At 47.8% G+C, this 17,272-nt stretch overlaps 1 protein-coding gene across 1 annotated transcript in view; it reads right to left on the minus strand.

Moving 5' to 3' along the window:
- The window catches only part of LOC110504983 (bone morphogenetic protein receptor type-2-like), a 146,325-nt gene that overhangs the window by 54,507 nt on the left and 74,546 nt on the right, over nucleotides 1-17,272 (minus strand). The window contains exon 3 of the mRNA XM_036975362.1: nucleotides 15,247-15,423. Within this exon, the coding sequence (XP_036831257.1) occupies nucleotides 15,247-15,423 (177 nt within the window). The remainder of the gene's footprint in view (nucleotides 1-15,246; nucleotides 15,424-17,272) is intronic.

A 17,272-nucleotide genomic window follows, 5' to 3' on the forward strand; every position in this document is an offset into this window, starting at 1 on the left:
ACTGTCTACCAACAGATAGAACTCACTACTACTGTCTACTAACAGATATAACTCACTACTACTGTCTACAAACAGACACAGTTGAAGTCGGAAGTTTACATATACTTAGGTTGGAATAATTAAAACTCGTCTTTCAACCACTCCACACATTTCTTGTTAACAAACTATAGTTTTGGCAAGTCGGTTAGGACATCTACTTTGTACATGACACAAGTCATTTTTCCAACAATTGTATCACAATTCCAGTGGGTCAGAAGATTACATACACTAAGTTGAATGTGTCTTTAAACAGATTGGAAAATTCCAGAAAATGATGTCATGGCTTTAGAAGCTTCTGATAAGCTAATTGACATCATTTGAGTCAATTGGAGGTGTACCTGTGGATGTATTTCAAGGCCTACCTTCAAACTCAGTGCCTCTTTGCTTGACATCATGGGAAAATCAAAAGAAATCAGCCAAGACCTCAGAATAAAAACAGTGGCCTGAAGGTACCACGTTCATCTGTACAAACAACAGTACGAAAGTACAAACACCATGGGACCACGCATCCGTCATACCGCGCAGGAAGGAGACGCGTTCTGTCTCCTAGAGATGAACGTACTTTCCTGTCTTCCTCTGTTAGTTTAGGAAGGTTTCAAATTCTGAAAGAATGCCTCTGCTTTCTGCATAGCTAAAGGACTGTCTGAAGTAGAAAGTTCCTGATAAAAGTCTGTAAATATATAGTTTATTTCTTTATGATTGGTAATCAGCTTGGCTGTCTTATTTCAGATTCCACCGACTTGCCGATCTGTTTCTCTAGATTTCAATTGACAGTTCAATTGCAGTTTTCCTGCCTTTTCACCAGATTCCTACCATCTCTGCTTCAGCCTGGGAATATTCAGCTCTACTGGCAGCGTAAAGGGTGACGGGGACTCTACTGGCAGCGTATAGTGTGACGGGGACTCTACTGGCAGCGTATAGTGTGACGGGGACTCTACTGGCAGCGTAAAGGGTGACGGGGACTCTACTGGCAGCGTATAGTGTGACGGGGACTCTACTGGCAGCGTATAGTGTGACGGGGACTCTACTGGCAGCGTAAAGGGTGACGGGAACTCTACTGGCAGCGTAAAGGGTGACAGGGACTCTACTGGCAGCGTAAAGGGGGAATGGGACTCTGCTGCTGGCAGCGTAAAGGGTGACGGGGACTCTGCTGCTGGCAGCGTAAAGGGTGACGGGGACTCTGCTGCTGGCAGCGTAAAGGGTGACAGGGACTCTACTGGCAGCGTAAAGGGGGAATGGGACTCTGCTGCTGGCAGCGTAAAGGGTGACGGGGACTCTGCTGCTGGCAGCGTAAAGGGTGACGGGGACTCTGCTGCTGGCAGCGTAAAGGGTGACAGGGACTCTACTGGCAGCGTAAAGGGTGACAGGGACTCTACTGGCAGCGTAAAGGGGGAATGGGACTCTGCTGCTGGCAGCGTAAAGGGTGACGGGGACTCTGCTGCTGGCAGCGTAAAGGGGGAATGGGACTCTGCTGCTGGCAGCGTAAAGGGTGACGGGGACTCTGCTGCTGGCAGCGTAAAGGGTGACGGGGACTCTGCTGCTGGCAGCGTAAAGGGTGACAGGGACTCTACTGGCAGCGTAAAGGGTGACGGGGACTCTGCTGCTGGCAGCGTAAAGGGTGACAGGGACTCTACTGGCAGCGTAAAGGGGGAATGGGACTCTACTGCTGGCAGCGTAAAGGGTGACGGGGACTCTGCTGGCAGCGTAAAGGGTGACGGGGACTCTGCTGCTGGCAGCGTAAAGGGTGACGGGGACTCTGCTGCTGGCAGCGTAAAGGGTGACGGGGACTCTACTGGCAGCGTAAAGGGTGACGGGGACTCTACTGCTGGCAGCGTAAAGGGTGACGGGGACTCTACTGCTGGCAGCGTAAAGGGTGACGGGGACTCTGTTCATCAGTCTGATGGCTTGGGGGTAGAAGCTGTTCATCAGTCTGATGGCTTGGGGGTAGAAGCTGTTCAGCAGTCTGATGGCTTGGGGGTAGAAGCTGTTCAGCAGTCTGATGGCTTGGGGGTAGAAGCTGTTCATCAGTCTGATGGCTTGGGGGTAGAAGCTGTTCAGCAGTCTGATGGCTTGGGGGTAGAAGCCGTTCAGCAGTCTGATGGCTTGGGGGTAGAAGATGTTCAGCAGTCTGATGGCTTGGAGGTAGAAGCTGTTCAGCAGTCTGATGGCTTGGAGGTAGAAGCTGTTCAGCAGTCTGATGGCTTGGGGGTAGAAGCTGTTCATCAGTCTGATGGCTTGGGGGTAGAAGCTGTTCAGCAGTCTGATGGTTTGGGGGTAGAAGCTGTTCAGCAGTCTGATGGCTTGGAGGTAGAAGCTGTTCAGCAGTCTGATGGCTTGGGGGTAGAAGCTGTTCAGCAGTCTGATGGCTTGGGGGTAGAAGCTGTTCAGCAGTCTGATGGCTTGGGGGTAGAAGCTGTTCAGCAGTCTGATGGCTTGGAGGTAGAAGCTGTTCAGCAGTCTGATGGCTTGGGGGTAGAAGCTGTTCAGCAGTCTGATGGCTTGGGGGTAGAAGCTGTTCAGCAGTCTGATGGCTTGGAGGTAGAAGCTGTTCAGCAGTCTGATGGCTTGGGGGTAGAAGCTGTTCAGCAGTCTGATGGCTTGGAGGTAGAAGCTGTTCAGCAGTCTGATGGCTTGGGGGTAGAAGCTGTTCAGCAGTCTGATGGCTTGGGGGTAGAAGCTGTTCAGCAGTCTGATGGCTTGGGGGTAGAAGCTGTTCAGCAGTCTGATGGCTTGGGGGTAGAAGCTGTTCAGCAGTCTGATGGCTTGGGGGTAGAAGCTGTTCAGCAGTCTGATGGCTTGGGGGTAGAAGCTGTTCATCAGTCTGATGGCTTGGGGGTAGAAGCTGTTCAGCAGTCTGATGGCTTGGGGGTAGAAGCTGTTCAGCAGTCTGATGGCTTGGGGGTAGAAGCTGTTCAGCAGTCTGATGGCTTGGGGGTAGAAGCTGTTCAGCAGTCTGATGGCTTGGGGGTAGAAGCTGTTCAGCAGTCTGATGGCTTGGGGGTAGAAGCTGTTCAGCAGTCTGATGGCTTGGGGGTAGAAGCTGTTCAGCAGTCTGATGGCTTGGGGGTAGAAGCTGTTCATCAGTCTGATGGCTTGGGGGTAGAAGCTGTTCAGCAGTCTGATGGCTTGGAGGTAGAAGCTGTTCAGCAGTCTGATGGCTTGGGGGTAGAAGCTGTTCAGCAGTCTGATGGCTTGGGGGTAGAAGCTGTTCATCAGTCTGATGGCTTGGGGGTAGAAGCTGTTCATCAGTCTGATGGCTTGGGGGTAGAAGCTGTTCATCAGTCTGATGGCTTGGGGGTAGAAGCTGTTCATCAGTCTGATGGCTTGGGGGTAGAAGCTGTTCAGCAGTCTGATGGCTTGGAGGTAGAAGCTGTTCAGCAGTCTGATGGCTTGGGGGTAGAAGCTGTTCAGCAGTCTGATGGCTTGGGGGTAGACGCTGTTCATCAGTCTGATGGCTTGGGGGTAGAAGCTGTTCAGCAGTCTGATGGCTTGGGGGTAGAAGCTGTTCATCAGTCTGATGGCTTGGGAGTAGAAGCTGTTCAGCAGTCTGATGGCTTGGAGGTAGAAGCTGTTCAGCAGTCTGATGGCTTGGGGGTAGAAGCTGTTCATCAGTCTGATGGCTTGGGAGTAGAAGCTGTTCAGCAGTCTGATGGCTTGGGGGTAGAAGCTGTTCAGCAGTCTGATGGCTTGGGGGTAGAAGCTGTTCAGCAGTCTGATGGCTTGGAGGTAGAAGCTGTTCAGCAGTCTGATGGCTTGGGGGTAGAAGCTGTTCAGCAGTCTGATGGCTTGGGGGTAGAAGCTGTTCAGCAGTCTGATGGCTTGGAGGTAGAAGCTGTTCAGCAGTCTGATGGCTTGGGGGTAGAAGCTGTTCAGCAGTCTGATGGCTTGGGGGTAGAAGCTGTTCAGCAGTCTGATGGCTTGGAGGTAGAAGCTGTTCAGCAGTCTGATGGCTTGGGGGTAGAAGCTGTTCAGCAGTCTGATGGCTTGGAGGTAGAAGCTGTTCAGCAGTCTGATGGCTTGGGGGTAGAAGCTGTTCAGCAGTCTGATGGCTTGGGGGTAGAAGCTGTTCAGCAGTCTGATGGCTTGGGGGTAGAAGCTGTTCAGCAGTCTGATGGCTTGGGGGTAGAAGCTGTTCAGCAGTCTGATGGCTTGGGGGTAGAAGCTGTTCAGCAGTCTGATGGCTTGGGGGTAGAAGCTGTTCAGCAGTCTGATGGCTTGGGGGTAGAAGCTGTTCAGCAGTCTGATGGTTTGGGGGTAGAAGCTGTTCATCAGTCTGATGGCTTGGGGGTAGAAGCTGTTCAGCAGTCTGATGGCTTGGGGGTAGAAGCTGTTCAGCAGTCTGATGGCTTGGGGGTAGAAGCTGTTCAGCAGTCTGATGGCTTGGGGGTAGAAGCTGTTCAGCAGTCTGATGGCTTGGGGGTAGAAGCTGTTCAGCAGTCTGATGGCTTGGGGGTAGAAGCTGTTCAGCAGTCTGATGGCTTGGGGGTAGAAGCTGTTCAGCAGTCTGATGGCTTGGGGGTAGAAGCTGTTCAGCAGTCTGATGGCTTGGGGGTAGAAGCTGTTCATCAGTCTGATGGCTTGGGGGTAGAAGCTGTTCAGCAGTCTGATGGCTTGGAGGTAGAAGCTGTTCAGCAGTCTGATGGCTTGGGGGTAGAAGCTGTTCAGCAGTCTGATGGCTTGGGGGTAGAAGCTGTTCATCAGTCTGATGGCTTGGGGGTAGAAGCTGTTCATCAGTCTGATGGCTTGGGGGTAGAAGCTGTTCATCAGTCTGATGGCTTGGGGGTAGAAGCTGTTCATCAGTCTGATGGCTTGGGGGTAGAAGCTGTTCAGCAGTCTGATGGCTTGGAGGTAGAAGCTGTTCAGCAGTCTGATGGCTTGGGGGTAGAAGCTGTTCAGCAGTCTGATGGCTTGGGGGTAGACGCTGTTCATCAGTCTGATGGCTTGGGGGTAGAAGCTGTTCAGCAGTCTTATGGCTTGGGGGTAGAAGCTGTTCATCAGTCTGATGGCTTGGGAGTAGAAGCTGTTCAGCAGTCTGATGGCTTGGAGGTAGAAGCTGTTCAGCAGTCTGATGGCTTGGGGGTAGAAGCTGTTCATCAGTCTGATGGCTTGGGAGTAGAAGCTGTTCAGCAGTCTGATGGCTTGGGGGTAGAAGCTGTTCAGCAGTCTGATGGCTTGGGGGTAGAAGCTGTTCAGCAGTCTGATGGCTTGGAGGTAGAAGCTGTTCAGCAGTCTGATGGCTTGGGGGTAGAAGCTGTTCAGCAGTCTGATGGCTTGGGGGTAGAAGCTGTTCAGCAGTCTGATGGCTTGGAGGTAGAAGCTGTTCAGCAGTCTGATGGCTTGGGGGTAGAAGCTGTTCAGCAGTCTGATGGCTTGGGGGTAGAAGCTGTTCAGCAGTCTGATGGCTTGGAGGTAGAAGCTGTTCAGCAGTCTGATGGCTTGGGGGTAGAAGCTGTTCAGCAGTCTGATGGCTTGGAGGTAGAAGCTGTTCAGCAGTCTGATGGCTTGGGGGTAGAAGCTGTTCAGCAGTCTGATGGCTTGGGGGTAGAAGCTGTTCAGCAGTCTGATGGCTTGGGGGTAGAAGCTGTTCAGCAGTCTGATGGCTTGGGGGTAGAAGCTGTTCAGCAGTCTGATGGCTTGGGGGTAGAAGCTGTTCAGCAGTCTGATGGCTTGGGGGTAGAAGCTGTTCAGCAGTCTGATGGCTTGGAGGTAGAAGCTGTTCAGCAGTCTGATGGCTTGGGGGTAGAAGCTGTTCAGCAGTCTGATGGCTTGGGGGTAGAAGCTGTTCAGCAGTCTGATGGCTTGGAGGTAGAAGCTGTTCAGCAGTCTGATGGCTTGGGGGTAGAAGCTGTTCAGCAGTCTGATGGCTTGGAGGTAGAAGCTGTTCAGCAGTCTGATGGCTTGGGGGTAGAAGCTGTTCAGCAGTCTGATGGCTTGGGGGTAGAAGCTGTTCAGCAGTCTGATGGCTTGGGGGTAGAAGCTGTTCAGCAGTCTGATGGCTTGGGGGTAGAAGCTGTTCAGCAGTCTGATGGCTTGGGGGTAGAAGCTGTTCAGCAGTCTGATGGCTTGGGGGTAGAAGCTGTTCAGCAGTCTGATGGCTTGGGGGTAGAAGCTGTTCAGCAGTCTGATGGCTTGGGGGTAGAAGCTGTTCATCAGTCTGATGGCTTGGGGGTAGAAGCTGTTCAGCAGTCTGATGGCTTGGGGGTAGAAGCTGTTCAGCAGTCTGATGGCTTGGGGGTAGAAGCTGTTCAGCAGTCTGATGGCTTGGGGGTAGAAGCTGTTCAGCAGTCTGATGGCTTGGGGGTAGAAGCTGTTCATCAGTCTGATGGCTTGGGGGTAGAAGCTGTTCAGCAGTCTGATGGCTTGGGGGTAGAAGCTGTTCATCAGTCTGATGGCTTGGGAGTAGAAGCTGTTCAGCAGTCTGATGGCTTGGAGGTAGAAGCTGTTCAGCAGTCTGATGGCTTGGGGGTAGAAGCTGTTCATCAGTCTGATGGCTTGGGAGTAGAAGCTGTTCAGCAGTCTGATGGCTTGGGGGTAGAAGCTGTTCAGCAGTCTGATGGCTTGGGGGTAGAAGCTGTTCAGCAGTCTGATGGCTTGGAGGTAGAAGCTGTTCAGCAGTCTGATGGCTTGGGGGTAGAAGCTGTTCAGCAGTCTGATGGCTTGGGGGTAGAAGCTGTTCAGCAGTCTGATGGCTTGGAGGTAGAAGCTGTTCAGCAGTCTGATGGCTTGGGGGTAGAAGCTGTTCAGCAGTCTGATGGCTTGGGGGTAGAAGCTGTTCAGCAGTCTGATGGCTTGGAGGTAGAAGCTGTTCAGCAGTCTGATGGCTTGGGGGTAGAAGCTGTTCAGCAGTCTGATGGCTTGGAGGTAGAAGCTGTTCAGCAGTCTGATGGCTTGGGGGTAGAAGCTGTTCAGCAGTCTGATGGCTTGGGGGTAGAAGCTGTTCAGCAGTCTGATGGCTTGGAGGTAGAAGCTGTTCAGCAGTCTGATGGCTTGGGGGTAGAAGCTGTTCAGCAGTCTGATGGCTTGGGGGTAGAAGCTGTTCAGCAGTCTGATGGCTTGGGGGTAGAAGCTGTTCAGCAGTCTGATGGCTTGGGGGTAGAAGCTGTTCAGCAGTCTGATGGCTTGGGGGTAGAAGCTGTTCAGCAGTCTGATGGCTTGGGGGTAGAAGCTGTTCAGCAGTCTGATGGCTTGGAGGTAGAAGCTGTTCAGCAGTCTGATGGCTTGGGGGTAGAAGCTGTTCAGCAGTCTGATGGCTTGGAGGTAGAAGCTGTTCAGCAGTCTGATGGCTTGGGGGTAGAAGCTGTTCAGCAGTCTGATGGCTTGGGGGTAGAAGCTGTTCAGCAGTCTGATGGCTTGGGGGTAGAAGCTGTTCAGCAGTCTGATGGCTTGGGGGTAGAAGCTGTTCTGCAGTCTGATGGCTTGGGGGTAGAAGCTGTTCAGCAGTCTGATGGCTTGGGGGTAGAAGCTGTTCATCAGTCTGATGGCTTGGGGGTAGAAGCTGTTCAGCAGTCTGATGGCTTGGGGGTAGAAGCTGTTCAGCAGTCTGATGGCTTGGGGGTAGAAGCTGTTCAGCAGTCTGATGGCTTGGGGGTAGAAGCTGTTCAGCAGTCTGATGGCTTGGGGGTAGAAGCTGTTCAGCAGTCTGATGGCTTGGGGGTAGAAGCTGTTCAGCAGTCTGATGGCTTGGGGGTAGAAGCTGTTCAGCAGTCTGATGGCTTGGGGGTAGAAGCTGTTCATCAGTCTGATGGCTTGGGGGTAGAAGCTGTTCAGCAGTCTGATGGCTTGGAGGTAGAAGCTGTTCAGCAGTCTGATGGCTTGGGGGTAGAAGCTGTTCAGCAGTCTGATGGCTTGGGGGTAGAAGCTGTTCATCAGTCTGATGGCTTGGGGGTAGAAGCTGTTCAGCAGTCTGATGGCTTGGGGGTAGAAGCTGTTCATCAGTCTGATGGCTTGGGGGTAGAAGCTGTTCATCAGTCTGATGGCTTGGGGGTAGAAGCTGTTCAGCAGTCTGATGGCTTGGAGGTAGAAGCTGTTCAGCAGTCTGATGGCTTGGGGGTAGAAGCTGTTCATCAGTCTGATGGCTTGGGAGTAGAAGCTGTTCAGCAGTCTGATGGCTTGGGGGTAGAAGCTGTTCAGCAGTCTGATGGCTTGGGGGTAGAAGCTGTTCATCAGTCTGATGGCTTGGGGGTAGAAGCTGTTCAGCAGTCTGATGGCTTGGGGGTAGAAGCTGTTCAGCAGTCTGATGGCTTGGGGGTAGAAGCTGTTCATCAGTCTGATGGTTGGGGGTAGAAGCTATTAAGGAGCCTTTTGGTCCTAGACTTGGTCCTCCGGTACCGCTTGCCGTGCATTAGCAGAGAAAACAGTCTATGACTTGGGTGACTGAAGTCTGACTAATTTTATGGGCTTTCCTCTGACACCGCCTATTATATAGTACTGGGTGGCAGGAAGTTTGACCCCAGTGATGTACTGGGCCGTACACACTGCCCTTTGTAGCGCTTTACGGTCAGATGCCAAGCAGTTGCCATACCAGGCGGTGATGCAACCGGTCAGGATGCTCTCGATGGTGCAGCTGTAGAACTTTAGGATCTTAGGACCCATGCCAAATCTTTTCAGTCTTCTGAGGGGTAAAAGGTTTTGTCGTACCCTCTTCATGACTGTCTTGGTGTGTTTGGACTAGAGGTCGACCGATTAATCGGAAGGGCCGATTTCAAGTTGTTGTTTTTTACACCTTTATTTAATCGGTATTTTTGGGCGCCGATTTGCCGATTTTTAAAATTTTTATATATACCTTTATTTAACTAGGCAAGTCAGTTAAAAAACAATTCTTATTTTCAACGACGGCCTAGGAACGGTGGGTTAACTGCCTTGCTCAGGGGCAGAACGACAGATTTTCAACTTGTCAGCTCGGGGGATCCAATCTTGCAACCTTACAGTTAACAAGTCCAACGCAATAACGACCTGCCTCTCTCTCATTGCACTCCAAGACTACCTGTTACGTGAATGCAGTAAGCCAAGGTAAGTTGCTAGCTAGCATTAAACTTATCTTATAAAAAACAATCAATCACTAGTTAACTACACATGATGGATGGTATTACTAGATATTATCTAGCATGTCCTGCGTTGCATATAATCTTACTGAGCATACAAGCTACAAATATCTAAGTTTCTGATTGAGCGGTGGTAGGCAGAAGCAGGCGCGTAAACATAAATTCAAACAGCACTTTCGTGCGTTTTGCCAGCAGCTCTTCGTTGTGCGTCAAGCATTGAGCTGTCTATGACTTCAAGCCTATCAACTCCCGAGATGAGGCTGGTGTAACCGAAGTGAAATGGCTAGCTAGTTAGCGCGCGCTAATAGCGTTTCAAACGTCACTCGCTCCGAGCCTTCTAGTAGTTGTTCCCCTTGCTCTGCATGGGTGAAAGCTGCTTCGATGGTGGCTGTTGTCATTGTGTTGCTGGTTCGAGCCCAGGGAGGAGCAAGGAGAGGGACGGAAGCTATACTGTTACACTGGCAATACGAAAGTGCCTATAAGAACATCCAATAGTCAAAAGTTAATGAAATACAAATGGTATAGAGAGAAATAGTCCTATATTCCTATAATAACTACAACCTAAAATTTCTTACCTGGGAATATTGAAGACTCATGTTAAAAGGAACCACCAGCTTTCATATGTTCTCATGTTCTGAGCAAGGAACTGAAAAGTTAGCTTTCTTACATAGCACATATTGCACTTTTACTTTATTTAAACCAAATTGAACATGTTTCATTATTTATTTGAGGCTAAATATATTTTATTGATGTATTATATTAAGTTAAAATAAGTGTTCATTCAGTATTGTTGTAATTGTCATTATTACAAATAAAATAAAATAAAAAAAAAATCGACCAATTCATCGGTATCGGCTTTTATGGTCCTCCAATAATCGGTATCGGCGTTGAAAAATCATAATTGGTCGACCTCTAGTTTGGACCATGATAGGTCATTGGTGATGTGGACACCAAGGAACTTGAAACTCTCGACCCGCTCCACTACAGCCACGACGATGTTAATGGGGACCTGTTCGGCCCGCCTTTTCCTGTAGTCCACGATCAGCTCCTTTGTCTTGCTCACATTGAGAGAGAGGTTGTTGTCTTGGCACCACACTGCCAGTTCTCTGACCTCCCTACAGGCTGTCTCATCATTGTCGGTGATCATTGATACATATGGTACTCTACCTCGAGACTTCTTTAATATTAAGACATCGCGCACCAGCTGTTATTGACAAATAGACACACACCCCAACCCCTAGTTTTACCAGACGTAGCTTCTCTGTTCTGCCGGTGCATGGGAAATCCCCCCAGCTCTATATTATCTGTGTAGTCGTGCAGCCACGTCTCGGTGAAACGTAAGATATTACAGTTTGGTAGGCTAATCGTAGGTCATCGATTTCATTTTTCAATATTTGCATGTTAGCAAGTAGAAGGGATGGCAGTGGGACTCTTTCGCCTACGGATTCTCAGCCCGATCTGCGGCCCCTTTTCCTTCCTCTCTTCTTCACGAAATGACGGGGAATTGGGCCTGTTCCCGGGAAAGCAGGATATCCTTCCCGTCGGACTTGTTAAAGGAAAACGCTTCTTCCAGTTCGCGGTGAGTAATCGCTGTTCTGATGTCCAGAAGTTATTTTCGGTCATAAGAGACGGTAGCAGCAAGATCATGTATAAAATAAGTAAAAAAATAAGTTACAAACAACACAAACAAATTAACAAAATAGCACATTTGGTTACGGGCCTGTAAAATGACAGCCATCCTCTTTCGGCGCCATCTTGACATATATAGATGCACTTATATACAGTGCCTTGCGAAAGTATTCGGCCCCCTTGAACTTTGCGACCTTTTGCCACATTTCAGGCTTCAAACATAAAGATATAAAACTGTATTTTTTTGTGAAGAATCAACAACAAGTGGGACACAATCATCAAGTGGAACGACATTTATTGGATATTTCAAACTTTTTTAACAAATCAAAAACTGAAAAATTGGGCGTGCAAAATTATTCAGCCCCTTTGCTTTCAGTGCAGCAAACTCTCTCCAGAAGTTCAGTGAGGATCTCTGAATGATCCAATGTTGACCTAAATGACTAATGATGATAAATACAATCCACCTGTGTGTAATCAAGTCTCCGTATAAATGCACCTGCACTGTGATAGTCTCAGAGGTCCGTTAAAAGCGCAGAGAGCATCATGAAGAACAAGGAACACACCAGGCAGGTCCGAGATACTGTTGTGAAGAAGTTTAAAGCCGGATTTGGATACAAAAAGATTTCCCAAGCTTTAAACATCCCAAGGAGCACTGTGCAAGCGATAATATTGAAATGGAAGGAGTATCAGACCACAGCAAATCTACCAAGACCTGGCCGTCCCTCTAAACTTTCAGCTCATACAAGGAGAAGACTGATCAGAGATGCAGCCAAGAGGCCCATGATCACTCTGGATGAACTGCAGAGATCTACAGCTGAGGTGGGAGACTCTGTCCATAGGACAACAATCAGTCGTATATTGCACAAATCTGGCCTTTATGGAAGAGTGGCAAGAAGAAAGCCATTTCTTAAAGATATCCATAAAAAGTGTTGTTTAAAGTTTGCCACAAGCCACCTGGGAGACACACCAAACATGTGGAAGAAGGTGCTCTGGTCAGATGAAACCAACATTTAACTTTTTGGCAACAATGCAAAACGTTATGTTTGGGGTAAATGCAACACAGCTGAACACACCATCCCCACTGTCAAACATGGTGGTGGCAGCATCATGGTTTGGGCCTGCTTTTCTTCAGCAGGGACAGGGAAGATGGTTAAAATTGATGGGAAGATGGATGGAGCCAAATACAGGACCATTCTGGAAGAAAACCTGATGGAGTCTGCAAAAGACCTGCGACTGGGAGGGAGATTTGTCTTCCAACAAGACAATGATCCAAAACATAAAGCAAAATCTACAATGGAATGGTTCAAAAATAAACATATCCAGGTGTTAGAATGGCCAAGTCAAAGTCCAGACCTGAATCCAATCGAGAATCTGTGGAAAGAATTGAAAACTGCTGTTCACAAATGCTCTCCATCCAACCTCACTGAGCTCGAGCTGTTTTGCAAGGAGGAATGGGAAAAAATGTCAGTCTCTCGATGTGCAAAACTGATAGAGACATACCCCAAGCGACTTACAGCTGTAATCGCAGCAAAAGGTGGCGCTACAAAGTATTAACTTAAGGGGGCTGAATAATTTTGCACGCCCAATTTTTCAGTTTTTGTTTTGTTAAAAAAGTTTGAAATATCCAATAAATGTCGTTCCACTTCATGATTGTGTCCCACTTGTTGTTGATTCTTCACAAAAAAATACAGTTTTATATCTTTATGTTTGAAGCCTGAAATGTGGCAAAAGGTCGCAAAGTTCAAGGGGGCCGAATACTTTCGCAAGGCACTGTATATGTGTATATGTATGTATTTATATGTATGTTTATATGTATGGATTTATATACGTGGCCAGGTCATCTGATGCAGCCCTCCATCACTCTCCTTCTTGGCCAAATAGCCCTTACACAGCCTGGAGGTGTGCTGGGTCATTGGCCTGTTGAAAAATGAATGATAGTCCCACTAAGTGCAAACCAGATGGGATGGCGTATCGCTGCAGAATGCTGTGGTAGGCATGCTGGTTAAGTGTGCCTTGAATTATTAATAAATCACTGACAGTGTCACCAGCAAAGCATCCCCACACCACGACACCTCCTCATGCTTCACGGTGGGAGCAAAGACACAGCGGTTGGAACCAAAAATCTCAAATTTGGACTCATCAGACCAAAGGACAGATTTCCATCGGTCTAATGTCCAATGCTTGTATTTCTTGGCCCAAGCAAGTCTCTTCTTCTTATTGGTGTCCTTTAGTAGTGGTTTCTTTGCAACAATTCGACCATGAAGGCCTGATTCACACAGTCTCCTCTGAACATTTGATGTTGAGATGTGTCTGTTATTAACTCTGTGAAGCATTTATTTGGGCTGCATTCTGAGGTACAGTTAATTGCCCATTCTGAGGCTGGTAGCTCTAATGAACTTATCCTCTGCAGCAGAGGTAACTCTGGGTCTTCCTTTCCTGTGGCGGTCCTCATGAGAGCCAGTTTCATCATAGAGCGTCATGGTTTGCTGCTATAATAGCCTCCACTCTTCTGGGAAGGCTTTCCACTAGATGTTGGAACATTGCTGCTATAACAGCCTCCACTCTTCTGGGAAGGCTTTCCACTAGATGTTGGAACATTGCTGCTATAATAGCCTCCACTCTTCTGGGAAGGCATTTCCACTAGATGTTGGAACATTGCTGCTATAACAGCCTCCACTCTTCTGGGAAGGCATTTCCACTAGATGTTGGAACATTGCTGCTATAACAGCCTCCACTCTTCTGGGAAGGCTTTCCACTAGATGTTGGAACATTGCTGCTATAACAGCCTCCACTCTTCTGGGAAGGCATTTCCACTAGATGTTGGAACATTGCTGCGGGGACTTGCTTCCATTCAGCAACAAGCATTTGTGAGGTCGGACACTGATGTTGGGCGATTAGGCCTGGCAGTCGGCGTTCCAATTCAACGCAAAAGTGTTTGATGGGGTTGAGATCAGGGCTCTGTGCAGACCAGTCAAGTTCTTCCACACTGATCTCAACAAATCTTTTCTGTATGTACCTCGCTTTGTGCACAAGGGCATTGTCATGCTGAAATAGAAACGGGCTTTCCCCAAACTGTTGCCACAACGTTAGATGTACAGAACCACCTAGAATGTCATTGTATGCATTAGCGGTAAGATTTCCCTTCACTGGAACTAAGGGGCCTGAACCATGAGAAACAGCCCCAGAACATTATTCCTCCACCAAACTTCCAGTTAGAAATATGCATTGGGGCAGGTATCCGCCAAACCCAGATTCGTCCGTCGGACTGCCAGATGGTGAAGAGTAATTCAGCACTGCGCCGAGTTTCCACTGCGCCAGAGTCCAATAGCGACGAGCTTTACACCACACCAGCTGACGCTTGACTTTGCGCATGGTGATCTTAGGCTTGTGTGCGGCTGCTCGGCCATGGAAACCCATTTCATGAAGCTCCTGATGAACAGTTATTGTGCTGACGTTGCTTCCAGAGGCAGTTTGGATCTCGGTAGTGAGTGTGGCAACCGAGGAGGACAGATGTTTTTTTTACGCGCTTCAGCACCTGCCTGTCCCTTTCTGTGCGCTTGTGTGGCCTACCAATGTTTTTTTAAACGCCATGAATGTAACATTCAAATGTAATAAGGGTCCCCTGGGAAACTCTGATCAACACTATGGTTCCTACCCTGTCACAACAACTTCTAGGTGTACTAGTCCTTGTCATTAGTTGTCATACCAAACACCAACCATGGAAACAAAATTAGTATTCTGATTCTAACAGTTTCCAAGTGTTTTGATCTAAATCGCAAGTAAAATCGCAATATTTGATAAAAAACAAAAAAGGCAATTTCATTATTTGTCCATCTTTAATAATGTTTACATCTTAGTCTATGCATTACTCATCTCATATGTATATACTGTATTCTATTCTATTCTACTGTATCTTAGTCTATACATTACTAATCTCACATGTATATACTGTATTCTATACTATCCTACTGTATCAGTCTCTGGTGCTCAGACATCGCTCATCCATATATTTATATATTCTCATTCACCCCTTTAGATGTGTGTGTATTAGGTAGTTGTGGAATTGTTAGATTATTTGTTAGATATTACTGCACTGTTGGAACTAGAAGCACAAGCATTTCGCTACACTCTTAATAACAATAATAATACCTGCTAAACATGTGTATGTGACCAATAACATTTGATTTGGTGCAGCCCTAACGGTAACCCTGGTAACCTCCTGACCATGCTAATCTCCACTCCTCTAGGAAACTTCATGTTTCTTGTGACTGGACCAAGACAAAAACCAGACTAAAACCAGACTAAAACCAGACTAATACCAGACTAAAACCAAACTAAAAGCAGACTAAAAGCAGACTAAAACCAGACTAAAAGCAGACTAAAACCTCAGAGACTATGGACTAGTTTAGAAGATCCTCTGCGTGACCTGCAGCTAGAAACGTACTGACGACCACTTCTCTCTGACGTTATACTACTAACGACACTCCCACTGTTGTGTCGCTGTGTTGTGTGTGGGGTCAGGGGTCATCGTACTTACATAGCTGTGCAGAGGTGGGGCTGGGCGGGGGGAAGTCCTCGGTGAAGTTGACGTTACACATGTTGGTGCTACAGCAGCAGAACCTATACGTCCCATTCTGGATCTGAGACGGAGTGGTGGTAACCACGCAACGGTCGTCATGGCACTCCTGCTGGTCACCGATGTGAGTCCAGCATCCTGGGAGAGGAGAGAGAGAGGATGAGGAGACTGGTGTGGACAGGATGAGAGAGAGAATCTGAAACCTAACCCACTGCCGAGCCCCACCACAAATCCATCACCTAAAGAAAGATGAACCTGGAGAAGAGTCCCCTAAGCAAGCTGGTCCTGGGGCTCTGTTTACAAACACAAACACCTCTGAGACTATCACAGTGCAGGTGCATTTATACGGAGACTTGATTACACACAGGTGGATTGTATTTATCATCATTAGTCATTTAGGTCAACATTGGATCATTCAGAGATCCTCACTGAACTTCTGGAGAGAGTTTGCTGCACTGAAGGTAAAGGGGCTGAATAATTTTGCACGCCCAATTTTTCAGTTTTTGATTTGTTAAAAAAGTTTGAAATATCCAATAAATGTCATTCCACTTCATGATTGTGTCCCACTTGTTGTTGATTCTTCACAAAAAAATACAGTTTTATATCTTTATGTTTGAAGCCTGAAATGTGGCAAAAGGTCGCAAAGTTCAAGGGGGCCGAATACTTTCGCAAGGCACTGTATATAAGGTAGGTAGATGACCTACATACCTATATAACGTATGTAGATGAGGTACATATCTATATAACGTAGGTAGATGAGGTACATACCTATATAACGTAGGTAGATGAGGTACATACCTATATAACGTAGGTAGATGACATAATGACGCCACAATAATACTGCTCTACACGTGCAACGCTGCCTAACCCGGCCCACATTGTCTGCTGTGTGGATCTAAATTAAAGTTTCACAGGAAGACAACATAAAGGCCATATGCAACGTTTGTGCTGCTATTATTTCCCAATGAGGGGAGAAAGTGAAATCTTTCAAAACCTAATGACTCATTAGAAAGTGCATCACCCCCAGACGTTCAGACACTACACAGAACAAAAGCAGAAAAATACTAAGCACTTCCAACAACTAAACAAGTCAAAGTCGAGCAGTCATTTGAGTAAGAACATTTCAGCGAGACAACTCAAAGGTGAAATCCATTAACGCCAAGATAATGGGATTCATTGCCCTTGACAATCATCCGTTCTCTGTTGTGGATGATGTTGGCTTTCACCGACTGGTCGAGCACCTCAAGCCCCGGTACACACTACCAAGTAGGTGCTATTTTTCACATGTTGCCCTACCGGAGTTACACAGTATTGTTGAGACGCACATCCATGAGCTACTTGTTATGGGTGTCACTGCTATTAGCTTCACGACTGACATTTGGACCAGCGATGTCAGCCCCATGAGCATGCTGAGTCTGGCAGCTCAGTGGGTCGACGAGGATTTTGTACTGAGGAAAGCCGTATTGCATGCATTTCAATGGCATTTGAGAACATGTTTGAAACATGAACACACTCCTAGTGCCATTCGAACAACTGACTTGAGAAATAAGCTCATCAACTGTGTCTGCAGCAGATGTGATACCCTCTGTCATGGCATTGAAAACGCCTGCTCAACAAAACTGCCCACACAGACCGTGGGGTTAACTTGGAAAAAAATTCTACAAGAGGCTGTGAAAAAGCAATTCGGTGGCATTCTCTCTGAGCCTCTTTACTGTGTCTCCACCATGCTCGATGCTAGGTACAAGGACTGCTACTTCTTTAACAGGCATTCTCTCTGAGCCTCTTTACTGTGTTGCCACCATGCTCGATGTTAGGTACAAGGACTGCTACTTCTTTAACAGGCATTCTCTCTTTACTGTGTTGCCACCATGCTCGATGCCAGGTACAAGGGCTGCTACTTCTTTAACAGGCATTCTCTCTGAGCCTCTTGACTGTGTCTCCACCATGCTCGATGCTAGGTACAAGGACCGCTACATCTTTAACAGGC

Source organism: Oncorhynchus mykiss, chromosome 3 (genome assembly GCF_013265735.2).
Source record: "Oncorhynchus mykiss isolate Arlee chromosome 3, USDA_OmykA_1.1, whole genome shotgun sequence".
Classification (NCBI taxonomy): Eukaryota; Metazoa; Chordata; class Actinopteri; order Salmoniformes; family Salmonidae; genus Oncorhynchus; species Oncorhynchus mykiss.